The 17,114-nt window shown below is 39.5% G+C and overlaps 2 protein-coding genes across 9 annotated transcripts in view; both read right to left on the reverse strand.

Moving 5' to 3' along the window:
- The window catches only part of nuf (rab11 family-interacting protein nuf), a 228,118-nt gene extending 227,460 nt beyond the window's left edge, over positions 1–658 (reverse strand). For all 6 annotated transcript variants that reach the window (XM_069330628.1, XM_069330627.1, XM_069330626.1 and 3 more), the window contains exon 1: positions 394–658. In XM_069330628.1, coding sequence (XP_069186729.1) covers positions 394–525 — 132 coding nt within the window. In that variant the 5' untranslated portion in view covers positions 526–658. The remainder of the gene's footprint in view (positions 1–393) is intronic.
- Positions 659–6,280: 5,622 nt separating this feature from the next.
- On the reverse strand, positions 6,281–17,114 carry ICA69 (islet cell autoantigen 1-like protein). 3 transcript variants are annotated; one of them, XM_045747907.2, is made up of 3 exons: positions 17,004–17,094; positions 15,651–15,984; positions 6,281–14,105 (listed from the first exon to the last, which is right to left on the reverse strand). In XM_045747907.2, exons 2-3 carry the CDS (start codon positions 15,879–15,881, stop codon positions 12,654–12,656), a joined length of 1,683 nt encoding a protein of 560 aa, XP_045603863.1. In that variant the 5' UTR covers positions 15,882–15,984; positions 17,004–17,094; the 3' UTR covers positions 6,281–12,653. The 3 variants fall into 3 exon arrangements, with proteins under 3 accessions (XP_045603863.1, XP_045603862.1, XP_045603861.1); XM_045747906.2 differs by having other exon boundaries at positions 9,359–14,105; positions 17,020–17,114; XM_045747905.2 differs by having other exon boundaries at positions 11,524–14,105; positions 16,927–17,080.

Consider the following 17,114-nt stretch of genomic DNA (forward strand, 5'->3'; position numbering starts at 1 on the left):
TTTCTACGAATTACGTGGCTATGTCTCGACTGAATATTGCATCATCAACATAATTCGGGCGGGTTTAATAGTCAGATTTTATGCACAATATCTTGTTGTTGTTTTAGGTTTAGTTGTATCTTACTAGGCGCTGCATTTACCATAGTAACTGAGTGAGGTGATACACGCAGACAACAATTAGTAAAATTCGAAGTACACACAACACAGGCAATGCAAGAAAACATCAATTCTGTCGCTATTTCTTCAGTAGGTCTAAGAATGATCATGTATCAATGCACACACACAAGGACCAACACACCGTAACGCAATGTTATGGGTTGACAAATGTTCACATACACTCCAGCAAGCGTTGAGCACGAGCTCCAAGTAACAACTTGGGGGCATTTGACTTACATTCTGCGAGGAGCCGAAGTGTTCCCCAGCTAACTGAAGGAGATGAGTGATACTTATAGTTCCACGGTTCTCCACATCACACACCTCAAACACTTGTCGGAGTTGGTTCACAAACTCCTCAGACACCGCCATTTTATTTCACTTTACATGGTTTCTAATTGCACTTGGGAATATTTCCCCAACACAGAAGCGTAAGTAGTACCAGGCATGCGAGAGCCCGACTACAGGAGCGGCGAGACCCTCCCTCCCTCACAGCCTCAGCAACACTGACTTGTCTTATCTATTGTCACTTAACACTCCCGTCGGCCGCTCATTGCCACCTCAAGTCTACCCACACGTTTAATTACTAGAACATCCTTTTTACATAATCATAATCTTAGTTTTATTTATCGTTGGACATTTAAGGGGCGTGTGTGGGACAGCGTCTGCACCGTCGGTTGTTTCATTAATTCAAGTTTTTTTAAATATCTTTCAGCTCTTCTTCTCGACAACGTTCCTAGTCTTGTTGTAAACGTTTATCGCAATTTTCGATCGAAATGTCCTATGCTCGTGGGCCCATATGCTCGTGTGGGACTTTGGGCAAGTGCCCATCGGGCCCATGTGATAAGAGAGCTCTGTTTTCCTCTTAGGCCCTCTCACAATTTCTGTTGAACCAATTTGTATCTGCAGAATCGAGCTATTAGCTCTTGGACCCCGCCTTTCTGACCAATCTATTTTTTTCTCTGTTATATCTACTACAAATATTTCTCTCTAACATACGCACACACATCCCCAGGAAGCAGCCCGTAGCAGCTGTCTAACTCCTAGGTACTTATTTATTGTTAGGTGAACAGGACATCAAAGTGAAAGAAACTCTGCCCATTTCTTTCTGCCTCCGCCAAGGGATCGAACCTGGGTAAATAGGACTGCGACTCCCGAACGCTGTCCATTCAGCCGCGAGGCTTCTAGTGTGTACTCACCTAGTTGTGCTTGTGGGGGTTGAGCTCTTTGGACCCACTTCGTGTGTGTGTGTATTCACCTAGTTGTGCTTGCGGGGTTTGAGCTCTGGCTCTTTCGGCCCGCCTTTCAACTGTCAATCAATCAACTGAATTTTTTTCTCTCCCCACCCTCTCCAAGGAAGCAGTCTGTAGCAGCTGTCGAACTCCCAAGTACCTATTTACTGCTAGGTAACAGGGGCATCACGGTGAAAGAAACTCTGCCCACATATTTCTGCCATCGCCGGGAATCGATCCCCGGTCCCTAGGATTACGAGTCCAGAGCGCTGTCCACACAGCTATCAAGCCCCTAACCCCCCCCCCCCCCACACACACACACATAGGCCTTCTGTGTGTGTGTGTGTACTCAGGGGAGTATTGATTGATAAAGATTAAGCCACCCAAGAGGTGGCACGGGCATGAATAGCCCGTAAGTGATGGCCCTTTTGAGCCATTACCAGTATCAAGAGCTGATACTGGAGATCTGTGGAGGCGCGACTGCACCCTGCATGACGGGAGATGTCTCCCGGACCAAGTGGTGACCAGATGGTCAATGTGGTGTAGGGGTGTATTGATTGATGAAGATTAAGCCACCCAAAAGGTGGCACGGGCATGAATAGCCTGTAAGTGATGGCCCTTTTGAGCCATTACCAGTATCAAGAGCTGATACTGGAGATCTGTGGAGGCGCGACTGCACCCTGCATGACGGGAGATGTCTCCCGGACCAAGTGGTGACCAGATGGTCAATGTGGTGTAGGGGTGTATTGATTGATGAAGATTAAGCCACCCAAAAGGTGGCACGGGCATGAATAGCCCGTAAGTGGTGGCCCTTTTGAGCCATCTGTGGAGATCTGTGGAGGTGCGACTGCACCCTGCGTGACGGGAGATGTCTCCCGTGAGGGGTGTATTGATTGATTGATGAAGATTAAGCCACCCAAGAGGTGGCACGGGCATGAATAGCCCGTAAGTGGTGGCCCTTTTGAGCCATTACCAGTATCAATAGCTGATACTGGAGATCTGTGGAGGGAGGGGTGTATATGCGCGCGCTCTTTATATATGTGACCCTGTGCAGTTATTGAGAAGTGCTTAATTACACTCTCCATACAACAACAACCGCAAATGTGCGCAGTCATGGCCTCAGTACTCGGCGCTGCGGCGCATGACTGGTATGTGTGGCGCAAGGTGTAGCGACCCTCTCAGAGTACTGGGTCTCAACACACCCGCAGAAACCTATCTCATCAACCAAGCTTGATACTATTTTGATACACACTAACACCGGGTGTATTTAATCCCCCCATAACAGTGTGTGTCAAGGAGAGTCGAGACACTACGTGTGCACCCTTGAGATACCACCACATACTTGTGTGTGTCAAGACCACATTGGTGCGTCTACAGGACTACTCAACACTCCCATTTGTCAGGCAACATCACCGTGACAAGGTAACTGAGGAAAGGAGAATAGAAGCACAAACCAGTGAATCTATACGATGGTACAACATGGTTGCAGCTGGCAATCCCAATCATTATGGCCGAAGAGGAGGAGGACGAGGGAGAGAATCAGTAATAGCGAGAATCCGTCTTGGATACAAATATCCATGGAGATATAGAATGGAAACAACAGTTGGTCAGCGAAGTTGCAGAATCTGTGGTGAGAGTGATGGACACCGCCTTGACCACTATCTACGTGAATGTGAACACCTGAGAGACATTAGAAATATGTGTAGAATAATAAACCCCACATTGTTTGAGTTAGGAAAACACTATTTGTCAAATATTGATACTGTTCTTAAAAGATTTCCCCATTTTGCACCCGCAAGATAACGTAAGCTTTTAAGGGTTGATAGATGTTAATCTTCTTGTTTGAGGAACTGTTCACTTGAGACAGTTAAGCAAGTCCCAGCTGTGTCTGGGTACAAGTGACAGGATGAACAACCCAGCGGGTTTTCTTCCTATTGGGGAGTGTTGTACATGCTGCTATGGCGGTGTGTCCACTCACAAGATGAGTGGCGCTGCCCAATAAACTCGCCCCTCGGGGCAAAATTTAAAAAAAAATTAAAAAATTTACATATCACCCTTCTTCTAGAGTAATACATAACACCCCGTTTCCCAGCATCTAGAGTACTACACTTTCTTTCCCAACAACTAAAGTACTAGATAACACTCCTTTTCCAGCATCTAGAAAACTACACAGCACTCCCCACCCTCCACCCCTACCCCGCTCCCTTCCTCAGGGTCTCCAGAAAGGAGCTAAAGGGCGACATGAATGAAGTGTAAAGGGCAATATAAACAGGCTATCAAAATATCAACCTAAGATTGAACACAAAATATACGCAAGATAGATATGTTTAGATTTATAGATATTAATAGTTGAAAGCAGGTTCGGAAATAAATATGCAGAACAGGTTATCGAGTAGCATCATGCAGGCAAAGTCACCGGAAAAAAAATCTTAAACATAGGTTGGGTGTGGCTGTGTGTATATATAGAAACGGCTTCGCGTGGCCCAATAGACATTCTACAGATTCCTTTATTCTTAAGTTCTTATTCTATAGATAAATCGTATTCTTAAAGTAATCCAGAAAACCTTTTAAATGTCTTGAATCTTTAGCACACATAAAAGAAGCGAATTAGAACAGGGAATAAACTATTTAGCCATTTTTGTCTTATCAAACGCTGTACTTATACATTATTTTACGCTATTGATAGAGTATAAAAAGAACAGACTTTTCTTATTTGTTAGCTTGCTTAGAGCTGTCCCTTCCACAGCTTATCTGAAAATATTATCCGATACCTGTGTAACGTCTCGCTACACCTGCTGTCCCGAACACCCGATGCGCACCTGTCTGCACTTATGCCGGCATTTTCACATATTCAGACTTTGGTATTTATTGATTCCGAGTGCTGACTACCGCTCTTAATGTCCTCCAGATATTGACCAAGGCTTCTTTAGCTCCGTTTTATTCCAAGGAGCTTAAATCCCATAAAATATACATTGATGCAGTACACTAACCTCTGTATGTTGCTAAACACTGTATTAATAACGAGGCTACTGTAAATTCAATTGGCCATGCAGGCGACGCTGCGCAAAGTGCTCCCAGCTGACACTCGAGCTGTCACGTGGTGATCAGCTGGGCTACCTCATGATGGTCGATTGTTTTTTTTTGCAGGAACATTCCTGGGTGGAGTCCGTCCTCAGAGCAAATCCATTACCATGAACTTACCTGAATTTACCCGAGGGCCACTAACTCTTTAGTGGCCTCGACGAGGACAGGAAGCCGGCGGGTTCTCAATGGTCCCTCCCCCCATCTGCCTGCTGATCTTTTCCAGATTTTAAAATTTAAGTTTTTTGGCATATGCGGGTAGGCGGTTCCAAGTTTATAATGCTGTGGGTGAAAAGCACCCCACCCCCCTGTCTCATATATACCGTATATATATATCCATATCTCTATCCTTTCGAATATCCACACACGTATGTTAGAATCCACACACATACGTAAGGATCACTTTCCTTGTATGCATGCAACATTTTCACCTTCCAAGCATTACAAATATGTATAGTAAATCCACTTAGTCCTTACAACTAATGTCATTTTTAATTATGTTCCCTATTTCAATTACTGAGTGTTAGCAAGTTTGTCTTCCGCAACCATATACTTATTCCACCTTGTTTAAACGAGTGTCGAACAGCGAACAGATCTTGAACCACCAGCCCCAAAACCACTCTATATTTTAATAATCTAAGTGAACTGAAAAGGCCTGGAACGAACAGCTTGTAGTAGCTCCACTGCTTTAGTACAACTAACATTCACTCGGGAAAAAAATACATAACGTCGTTGTCTCTTCCTCCTCTGTTGTGTGGTTTGATCATATCTTCAGCCACGTTATTGCGCCGCCTCATCGTCTGCTTGGCCTCTGGGACTTGAGTGTGTTCCAGATGTTTGGCAAATCGAGTGTTGAGGTAGAGAGGCAGTAAGAGGTTGGGGACCTCGAGGAGGACGGGGCAGTGCAGCCAGCGGTATTAGGAACCAGAGTGAGAAATTAGCAGCAGTTTAACAAATGGCAAAGTTTAATGTAAATGTCCTTTTTTCCTTGTCCAGTGTATATTAATCTCTATACTGCCTGTAGGTCAATACTGTCAATACTTATTTAGGATATTTAATTACTTGTTAACTAAATAAATTAGAATAGTAATCAAGGATTACTCTACTCTCTTTAATTTTCTGATGAATTCTCGTCTGCAGGAAACAATCATGGTAATACTGTAATTACTAAATACCTTCCTTAGAGTAATCTATTTTAATTACCCAAAACATCTCCCGTGTTTTAAATTCAGGTCCACAAAAATTATAGAAGTTACTGAGGTGGCAGGGTAATACTGGGGAATAACGGTGTTCAGTACAAGAGAATAATCTTAACTCTAAACATTAATTATCTCTCTGGAACAGGTTAATGCACAATTAAAAAACAATTCAGGTATGAAGTAAAGGAAAGAGAAATCAGGAGAAATCGCCAAGCCATTTCGACTATATACTGCAGCACTGGGAAGGGGTCAGGATAAGGATTTTGGGATGGGACGGGGTGAAAGGAATGGTGCCCAACCACTTGGACGGTCGGGGATTGAACACCAACCTGCATGAAGCGAGACCATCGCTCTACCGTCCAGCCAAAGTGGTTGGGTGTACAGTAATTAGTAAAGAAATTCAGTAAATTGAACTAGGAAAAAACTTGCTGAGTTACAAGTGATTTTAAGGGTGATACAGTCTTGTGATGTTACAGTGTGACTGATTTAACATGAAAACAAGTGTTGAACCAGTATTTTCTTGTACACTATATATTGAACCACATACTTAACTGAGAAGACACAGAATGATGATACAGAACTTATGGGTATTTCAGAATGATTACTTAATAAAAATTTTTATAATAAAAACATTTTAATGAGAAACATACATATTGTACATGGATTTCACTTTAACATAAACAATGGCTTATGTATATGTCTGGAAGGATTTTCACCAGTTGTGGCTAGTTTTATGAATATTGAATAAATCATATTTAAACAGCACCCATTGTTAACTTACACATTTCACATCCATGGAAAGAAATACATATGCAATATGTAACAAGTTACCAGGGGGCGGGGGTCAAATGACGACATATTTTTTTTATAAATATTTTCAAGATTACAAAAAATATTCATACAACCTATGAAAGCTTAAAAAGACCAGGAATGTTCAATACCTTGGCTTGGCAACAATCAGCAAATTACATTACTTTACAGTACTTGTATATGGTTAATTCTTAGCTTTAATCAATCATGGCTATATTATTAATAAATATTTATGCTTGCACATCAATGCATCAAAAATTATACTCTTTCATTAAAGCTTCAATTATACACATCTAAAATGCTAAAAATCTATATACCGAACTGTACTGCACATAAGCATAAAAATAATTGTTATTCATACATGAAGTAAAATACAAGTTTGACAGTTTTAATAACAAATACAGTATAAATAATCCCATTAATCCAAATTCACCTTTCAACACACTCGCAACACTTTGCTTTCACCAGCATAGGAAGTATGCAAAATAATACCTACTATACTGCAAAACAAATCAAAGTGCTGTAATTATATAGTAAAATCAGTTGCAATTTAAAACTGGAGAATATGCTGCATGGTTAATTGTGGGAGGAAGGGAGGGTTATACGGCAACCACTCAGGGGATGGGTGATATGTGCTCAGCCGGCTACGTGGGATACACATGTATTCTGCAATAAATGTTCTATATATGAATTCTCTTACCCCCCCAACCCTCTTATCTGAAAAAAAAACAAAAGCATATTTAGGTTTGTTATGATCAAATTTAATGATTATTTCTTTCAAAAATACCTTAGAAATATAATATCAAACTCTCACATTACTGCAGATAACAGTGTCTGAGATAAAGAACTGATACATATAATAATATAAAAAAATGACTAGTCAATATGCCTTATGTTGCACAGTAATACAGTACAGTACAGTATTCATTAGCAAGACTGAATTTTTCGTTTTATATACAAAACTGCCAATATCGTAGTTTCATAAATGATGCATAAAACAGAAATATCCTAAATGCCAAATTAATGTTAGGCAGGAAAGACAGTCTTACGAGGCTGCATCTAGAGATCTAGTAATGTGCTCATGTGGATCACACACTGAACGCTAGTCAAAACATGTTCCTGATGTTGCTGCATTTAAAGTGTAATGACTATATGCATGCAAACATCTGTGGAAGTAATTAGAGCACAAAACTGAACATAATACCAGTAATTTGTATGACAAATGGGGCCAAGATTCCTTCCTCTAGTATGTAGTGTAACAGTGGACTAGAAAATAATAATAAGCAGATGGTCCAGATATTGCACAAAGAAATGAGTGGACGTAAATCGGAGAATTAAAATATTTAATACTGTTAAATAACATTACGAGATGTTGGACTTGCAAACAAGTCTTGACAGTTCAATGATTTTATATAACTTAAGAGTATTCTTAATAAGGATAAAGAAATAGATGCCAAGCTGGCATATAATATAACGAAAAGCAGGATACGTTTTCAGTAAAACATTTTGGTGTACATGTCAAGATCATTCAAACACAAAAATATTAAATACAAGATAAATGACTAAGAAACTTGAAACATGAAAAAATGAAGTCGATTAAGTACAAAGGGTCAGTGAGAAAACCGAGATAATACTGAGCGTAAAAGTGGCAAGGAGTCAAGGCAGAACAGTGTGGAGACTGCATGACCCAACCTGCCAGAGTTTAGGAGTCATACTATTTAATGTACTGTATACTGTACATGTAGATACTCTACACAGGATATGACATACATACATACATACATACATACATACATACATACACACACACACACACACACACACACACACACACACACACACACACACACACACACACACACACACACACACACACACACACACAAGGGCCTGGTGGATAGCGCGCAAGACTCGTAATTCTGTGGCGCGGGTTCGATTCCCGCACGAGGCAGAAACAAATGGGCAAAGTTTCTTTCACCCTGAATGCCCCTGTTACCTAGCAGTAAATAGGTACCTGGGAGTTAGTCAGCTGTCACAGGCTGCTTCCTAGGGTGTGTGTGGTGTGGGAAAAAAAAAAATAAAGTACAGGTAGTTAGTAAACAATTGATTGACACTTGAGAGGCGGGCCGAAAGAGCAAAGCTCAACCCCCACAAACACAACTAGGTGAATACACACACACACACCTATACTGTATATGATATTGACATTCGATTCTCTTTTTTTCACACTTGTATACAGTATATAGAGCAAGAACTACAACATAACTCAGATCCAAATACAACATACACAGCTTAAATAATAACACTGTACTCACAGGAAATACATTAGAAAACATGAACTGGCTGAAAATATAAAGCGTGATTACCTTTATGTACATGAACTATGATACAGTACATAAATTATTAGTTCATAAAGTGGAAAATTATATAATGGAACTCCCATCATGAGTAAAAATTAAACATGCTACATCCACAAATGAACAAATTACATGTGTATCTAAATTGTAAATGTAATTTGTTTCCACATCAATAGTGACATGTGCTCAACTTCTACTATCACAATATAAAATTTGGTAACATACCTCGCAATGTAACAAATTTCAACCTATGGCCACTTTCTTGATTTACTTCTTAGCCAGCCTCCAGTTGCCCCCATTCCATAACAAATCAAAGTTTATTTTCAGCATGACCACCTTTAATACTGCCTTATTTTGTAAATTGATCGGCAGAGGACCAAGGGGGGAGGGGGAGGAGGGTGTCTTCTCATTGCCAGTGGGAAGGGGCTGGAAAGCAGAGGGGGGGAAGGGGGAGGGTTTAGGGAGGAGAGGGTAGATATGGAGGATGAGGATTAAGAAGAATGAAGAGAAACATAAGGGAGGCCAGTTATTTTTATATTTCTTTAATCAGCATTGTGTTAAAGAAAGGCTACTGATATAAGGATAAAACCATGATACATTGCACATTAATATTAGATCTTAACACTCAGCGATGCCCAAGGAACAAACCACCGAACACGGAAATGGCAATGACAGTTCTTGGATACAGGGGAGCTGTTCAAAAGTGCCACAAAGCATGTCTCCAAACACATACTATGCTAAAACACACAGTAATGTCAGATCTTAACATTCACCAATTCCCATGATACAAGCCAAAAACCACTTGGGGGGTGGCCAATGTTGTTGCTTGGCCAGAGGTCAGACTGGTACTCAGTCATGTAGATTTTGAACCAATGGGTACCAAGGTAATGTTAACATGAATATTATAGTCTTATAACTGCCTATGCTTATGAGCTTTTCTATCATAAAGGTAATTTCATGCTGAAACTCCCCTCAGATATTTCAATTGCTTTCAAGCATGAAAGGCTATTGCAGGGCCACCCTGACTCTAATGATGCCAAACCAGTGTGGTAGCTGGTTTGGCTATCACATTCACACAGCAGTTACTCTAAGACTATGGAAATACAATAGTGAAGAGTGACTCAGTAAGTACAGTACAGTACACTAGTGTATATCCAAATGATAAAGTAGGAGGAAAGTTCCAGGAAAATGTTGAAAAGGAAAATAACAATAATAAAGCAATAATGAGCTATAAGTACAGTAAAAACAATGAAGCCAAAATGTTAATGTGTGAGAGATTGATTGGCTGTAACATGGATGTGAGTTGAGTGAATGCAGTAATTATCAATGTGAGATTTTTGCGCTTCCAGAGGTAAATAGAGGCAAACCATCCAATCTATTTCTATATACAGTATTAGATTCTAATATAAATAAATAGATTCTAATGTAAATAAAATATTAACAGAAGCCTCCTGCTTCATCATAAACTGCACGATGCACTAATATTATAAGCTATGCATGAAGGAAACAAATACTGCAACCAACGATGAACAATGGAATATGTAAGAATATCTTAGTGCAGTAGCTACTAAGGGAAGGGAAATATCAGGGGGAAAGCACCAAACCATTACGACAATACAGCACTTGGAAGGGATCAGGATAAGGATTTGGGATGGTGTCCAACCACTTGGACAGTTGGGGATTGAACGCCGACCTGCATAAAGCAAGTCCGTCGCTGCCCAAGTGGTTGGATGATGAACGATGCACCAATACAATATTCGCAAGATGTACAGGGTATACATATTACAGCAGGGGTGAATATCTCAATACAGTTCAGTCAGACAAAGGAATGGGTGGTCCAAAAAAAACAAAAACAAAAGTAATTTTACCAAAATACTTGTGTAAAAATAGAAGGGCCAGCGTGTTTTTTTTCTCATGCACAAAATATTGCAAAATACATAACTGCAGTAAATGCAGAAATACAGTACTCAATATACAAATACCCTATCCAGAATATACAGATATTTGGGAAATTAAAGATATGCTTAAACTTATAATATGCCATTGCCATCAAATTTAATTTAACGTATACTAACACCAAGTGTCAACATTTTAAAACGGATAAATTAGTGTTTAGCATGTATGATACTGGTACTAAAACACTCAAAATTAGCTTACCCACTGTAGAACCTTGCCATACATTGCACAATTTCATCAATTTTTCAAAAAATAAATCACAATAAATGCAGAGATTCTGAGGAGATAGTGTGTTGAGAAGCAATGGTCATGATATGCTCTGGTAATGGATGGTAATGGTAAGTCAAAGGCACGTGGATTACCTGGTCATTTTTGTGCCTGCTAGTCATAGTGTGAGGGAGGTGGAGTGCAAGGGATCCCACGCTTACGAATATCTGATCTTACAAATGACTTTCCAAATAATATGTTAGCCTCTCATTCTTCTATATGAACCAATTCCAAAAGTTTGCAATTCCAAAAAGGAGGTGGTTCCATAATAATGCTTGACAAGAGTTGAAAGTTTTGGTGGTGCACCAGTGTACTTGCATCATCACCTTTTACAGTTGTACAGCTCCCTCCTCTAGTAATTAAACACTTTCATTCTTCAAAAACCATCAATTCACATAAACAGCAGTAACAACTCTGTATATCATTCAAGTTAAATAAATACCTGTTACTTTCATCCCAAGCATTTGGTTTTTACAATATATGTTGATTTTTGGGTGGTCCAGGAACACCTCCCTTCCCTATTTATAGCTATTTGTCTATATGAATGTCTTTTCAGAACACACCGTATTCAAAAGTTTGGGGCTGCATCTGCCTCTGATTACGTAACATACTGAATATATCATAGTCAGGGTGGGTGTAATAAATTACTAATTTAAATCAACTAATAATTAATGAATGAGATAGGTGTAAGACAAAGAACAACTCTGGATGAGGTGGTGAAAGCAAGGACCATCCATGTAATAGATAATCTAGTATAAACAAACTGGCATGAGAAACAATGGGGATATATAGAGGACATTCTCCAATGGTTACTTGCTTTAGTAGTACAGTACCATGCACTGTACTGTATACTGTATTCAAATACACATGTACACAAATATGCACGATGGCAAATCTTAAAGGTTACCAAAACTAATGGAAAAATTCAATACGATGTAAAAAAATATATTAAAGCGGTAGAAGAGCCTCCTGGCGAGGGTATTTGTGTATAACTAAAATAAAGAGATCCTTTCCATCATAATAGAAGAAATGCATAATATCTATCATACACTTTTGACTGTTAGCTAAACTGTGCTGTAAAGTTGCAGGTGTATAAGATGTATATAAATATTACAAAAATGTGATGACCTGAGAGAAAATCAGTCTACCAACTTGTTCACTTGTTTCAATACTCCCCTAATGAATCTAAACTTACTTTTACAGACTGTGTACGAGGCCATAGTCTAACCTGTGGTCAAACTGTCTACGGTCAATGAGGTTCATCATCTGGACTAGAAAAAAAACTGATCATGGGATTCTATCATAAAAGTGACTAGTGGAATGCATGTACTCTTTTGTTTGACTTATTTTAGCATAATACTTGTAACATAATGATAAATTGTAACTTCATGACAACATAAACTTAAATACAGTAACAAGTTGGCTACAGATAGCAAACTATTACTCCATATGAATAAAAATAAAAAAAATATTAAGGCATTTAGAGCTAGGAAGACTTAGCTATGACAAGCCAAGTTAACGTTCAGTAAAAAATAATAGGCCCTTTGTAATCACCTATAACTGTACTGACTTTTCTCAGGTAAGTTACTTAATATAGCTTAACACTTTTTATCGTCCTCTGTTACTTGGTTGAAGATAGCACTTGCTGGATCACCTAGAGGGTCAATGTCCTGAAATACTTTATACCAATCCAACTTTTGAACTTCTTGCTTTAAATTTTGGTTAGATAAGTTGCTTGTACCCGTAGGAGAACGCTTCTGCTGCATCCAAGAATTAGCTGGCAAAGTTTTGTTCGAAGATGAGTTAAGGGTTTGGGGTTGAAGAGTTGGTGCTGTAGCCTGTTGGACTGTCTGGGGTTTCCAGCTTTTCATCCCAAAGTCTAAAAGCTGGGATGGGAGGAACATGTTTTGTGGTTGCTGGTTTGACTGATTCTGTAACATGGAAAAGGAATCAGTGTCCAAGTCCTCAAGACCGTGAGAAATGATGGAGCTGTTGGCCATAGCACTGACTGGAGATGTACATTCACTCAATTCACTGCCAAATACTGGAAGTGGCTGATGGACAGGGCTGTCAAATAATTCCTTTAGCATCTGTTGTGTATCCTTTTCTGTATCAGGCACTTCTGGATTATTTGTCAAGAAATCCATTATTTGGGAACTTTGCTCACAATTATCTTGGTGTGTGGCTGGCTTGTTCTCTGCCTCATGTAACGAGGCTAGTACCTCGCTTTTATTCTCGTCACTGCAGTCGAGGAGATTGACCATACTGTCTGATTTATTTAGATCATTACTTAGGTTTTTGGTTATCTTAGTTGACTGTTTCTCTTGGCTTCTAATATTATTTGTTTCCGGATCATCGTGATACTCGGCATGGAAGAATGTTTCATCATCTGCTTCTAGTTTGTCAACATCATCCTCTTCTTCTTCCTTAGTATCATCACTCAGTTTTGCTGGGGGTTCTGCAAGTTCCTTTATAACTTGAAAATCATAAGGATGATAACCTTTAAAATTATTAGCAACTGTGTTCATGGTTTTAGAAGTTTTGTCTGAGAATGTAATAAGGTTATTTTGGTAAACTATAAGGGCATGAGAAAACATGTTGCATCTAGATGCTGCAAGGAGGTCAATCTTCTGCAAGCTCTTCAGTTTGATACGATCAAACTTGGCTTTCTTTTGCTTCACTGTTCCTTGAACTTCTCTAAATTTTTCCAACTGGTGATATTGGTCTGGGTTAAAATCTTGAGAGATGTTCTTCATCCACATAAGCGCACCGCGGTATTCAGTTCTTATTTTCTCCATCTCTGCAACGGTGCATGCAGTATCCTCGACTGCACGAGTATGGAAAGTATCAACCTCTTGGAACAGCCGAACCAGGGGGTTTCTGAGTGCTACTCTCTGCTGGGCAGTGTAGCTCAAGCTTTTGCCTACAGCAGTCATCATTTTTCCAGCTCGAGTCTTGTCCTGCTTCCCATATTCCTTTAAGAGACGACCCAGTGCATTTTCTTCTTGGGCCATAACACATATCTTGTTCTGGTAATCAGCAAGCAATACCTGTATGGAATAAATATATCTGTAAAGATCAATAAAATGTATGTATCTTTATTGTAAGTGATCAAGAAGAAAATATGTTTTTAATGAAAACAAATGTCCAAATGCAAACACATCAGAAAAGTTAAATACAGGGACATTATATAATTACAGTGCGACCCTGATTATCTGGCTCAATTGGTACCTCAGTGATCAGAAAACTGAAACCCTGAATAACTGAAGAAAAGATCGTAATAAGTAATTACTGTAGTGCGAGATAAGGCTTTCTGAGAGTGTCAGGCATCTCTCCAAACCAATACTGTACTACAGTACCAAACGTTTTACTTTTCCAAGTTTTTTCTTCTTCAATTATCACATTAATAAGTACAGTACAGTATTAAATTTTTCAAATCTTTCACTTTATTGGGACGAAATAGGATGGATAAGTCTGCACACAGAGAGGTTTACTTAGCCCATAAAATTATGAAAAGATTATCTAGTTAATGTGAAAGGCACACCAAATGAAAGCAGAAAAACCAGCATTAAATGTACTGTAATATATGCCAATTTTTGGGTGAGTCCTGGGGCCTCCATGAAGCAATACACAGATGGTTCCTATCTACCAGGTCACAGCAGTGGAGTTCTTTAGGCCTACTGGGAACCCTACTGGGAACCAATACTGGAACCTGGCCTCCTTAACTGAGGCCCAGAAAGTGGTGACATTTTTCCACCTCTTCACAGAAGGCAACCAGAATATCAGCAAGTCTAAACAAACTACTGCTATGTCTGTCTAAACAAACTACTGCTATGTTCAAAAGAGACCAAAGCCTTGAAACCCGGCGAATAAACTCACCCAACTATGTAAACAAAGGATCGAATTCTCTCAAAACTGACGCTATCTTATTGGCCCCACCTCCGCCACTTGTTTGCAGGGATGGGTTCACTGCCTGCTGAGGCCTGAGCAGGAGTTACACTGGTTTCCTGGGCAAGCCCCTTGTGGCTCCCTGAAGTTAAATACACATGGAGAAGGAAGTACATTGGAACTTGCCAGGGAGGAGAGAGTACCAAGGATTCAGGACAAAGAGGAGACCCCCAGATGACAGACATGACCAAAGGCTACAGTATTAAGGCAAGCTAGACTTAACACCATGGATGATCTGAGAAATATGAGCTTTGGAACAGGGAAATGGGATCAATCAACAAAACATCTACTGCAGCAGAATCGATAGCACGAAAGTTGTGAATACTGTTGCAATCTAGCAAATCTAATGGTTGCTGCCTGGTATACCCAAACTCCACAGGACTCAGGGTCGAATTCTGGAAAACCAGAAATTCCTATGTTCAGATAATCCGAGAATAAGGAAAATAAGAATTCGGAAAATGGGGGTACCCACTGTATTAAAACTTACCACACACATCTTGCACTATTTGGCACTTCAGTGCATTTTGTTTGGATGACTTCCATGCATTTCTTTCATTATATGTAAGGACTTACTTTATTACCCTGCCTACTGACAAAAAAATAAGCATTGTTAATATTTAACTGAACAATAAATTCCAATACTGTACCTGCAGATCCTTGGTGCTAGATTCTATAGCCTTAAAGAGCTCCTTTTTTGCATCCAGTTCAGCATCAGAAGCAACCACATGCTCGTCTTCCTTCTTCCCAAACTTACGTATGACAGCACTTTTGGTAAACCAAAATTGCTTTTGGACCTTGCCTAGTGTGGAGCTGTTTGAGTTACGCTCTACCCAGCGGTCATAACTCTGACCTGAGTAACTGTGCATATGTTGCGTCATCTTCTGCTTTACTGGGCTTCCACACCGATCTTGCTAATATGGCTATCCACAATATTTTACTGGCTCAAAATTAAAAACTTCATGATCTCATCATACGTATAATCTGAAATGATGGAAAAAAAATTAATGTAAATGAAAAACTTATAAAGCTATCATATACCAAATTATGTCTTAAAATATTGATAGGAGAGTTGACTATAATGAAATGATTCACTTGCTTCTTTAATCCATTTTAAGCTTCACAGTAATTAAAGATGCTTACAACACTTACCTAACACAGCATCCTAATACTATATGGGGTAAAGTCACTAATTATTTTTAACCAAAAATAATGCTTTGAGCGTATAACGTACACTCTTAAATGTCCCTCTTAAACGTCCCTGAATGTACTGAACTTGATATCCAAATACACTGGAAGGAGTCAGATCTTGTAGCATGAACTATGTTTAGCGACTCCTCCCAAATCTGAAATTCTCCAAATAAGTGGCTAAATTTTTTAACAGGTCAGCACTTCACATACAGTATTTAACAAAAATTATTTTAAATTTTAGGGATATTTTATCCTGCTTTTAAATAAAAATTTGTATATGCGGCCCAGTTCAACTGTGTGCCACCCACAAAAATGGCAAAACTAATATAGACAAATTATCATAAATAGAGGGTGAGGACTCTGACACGACTTGTTTACAGAAAAATATCAGGTATCAAGATAACGTGCCCAACCTTTTTCGGCATTGACCGGGAATTGAACCTGGATCCCTAGGTTGTGTGAGCTGAGGCCGTAGACCACTGTGCTACAGGTCCCTACCCCTTAAAGCCCTTCCCCTTGTGCCACCTGGTATGACAAGGACGGCTAAGCAGGTACTCTTGTACGTCTCAAGACATGTCAGTTATCACAAAGTGGACAGTTAACAACAAATATCACATATAAATACAACAAAAAAATACATTTCAGTGCACTATCGTGTCATAAAAATTTATTTCACTTCCGCCAGACATCTACTAGGGTTCATCAGACACGTCCAAGAAGTATACAAAATATTACTTGGTGTGAAACTAAAGTCACATGACATGGCTCAGACGCTCCGCAGACATCACCAGAATCTGTATCACATTTATTACATCTTAACAAACTTACAGCAACAAGGAGTAACAGCTGATTAATTTTTGATAATTGTGTATGTGTACGTCCCAATCTGGAATAAGTTCCAATAGGAAAATATCAACATTTAC

The sequence above is a fragment of the Procambarus clarkii genome, chromosome 24, assembly GCF_040958095.1.
Source record: "Procambarus clarkii isolate CNS0578487 chromosome 24, FALCON_Pclarkii_2.0, whole genome shotgun sequence".
In the NCBI taxonomy this organism is placed as follows: Eukaryota; Metazoa; Arthropoda; class Malacostraca; order Decapoda; family Cambaridae; genus Procambarus; species Procambarus clarkii.

What these genes read in the sequence shown, in the direction of transcription:
- ICA69 (XM_045747907.2), bottom strand. Translation starts at nt 15,881, where the DNA reads ATGACGCAACATATGCACAGTTACTCAGGTCAGAGTTATGACCGCTGG. An exon ending in CTAGCACCAAGGATCTGCAG is followed by an intron (nt 14,106 to 15,650) that starts GTACAGTATTGG and finishes TATTCCATACAG; the next exon opens with GTATTGCTTGCTGATTACCA.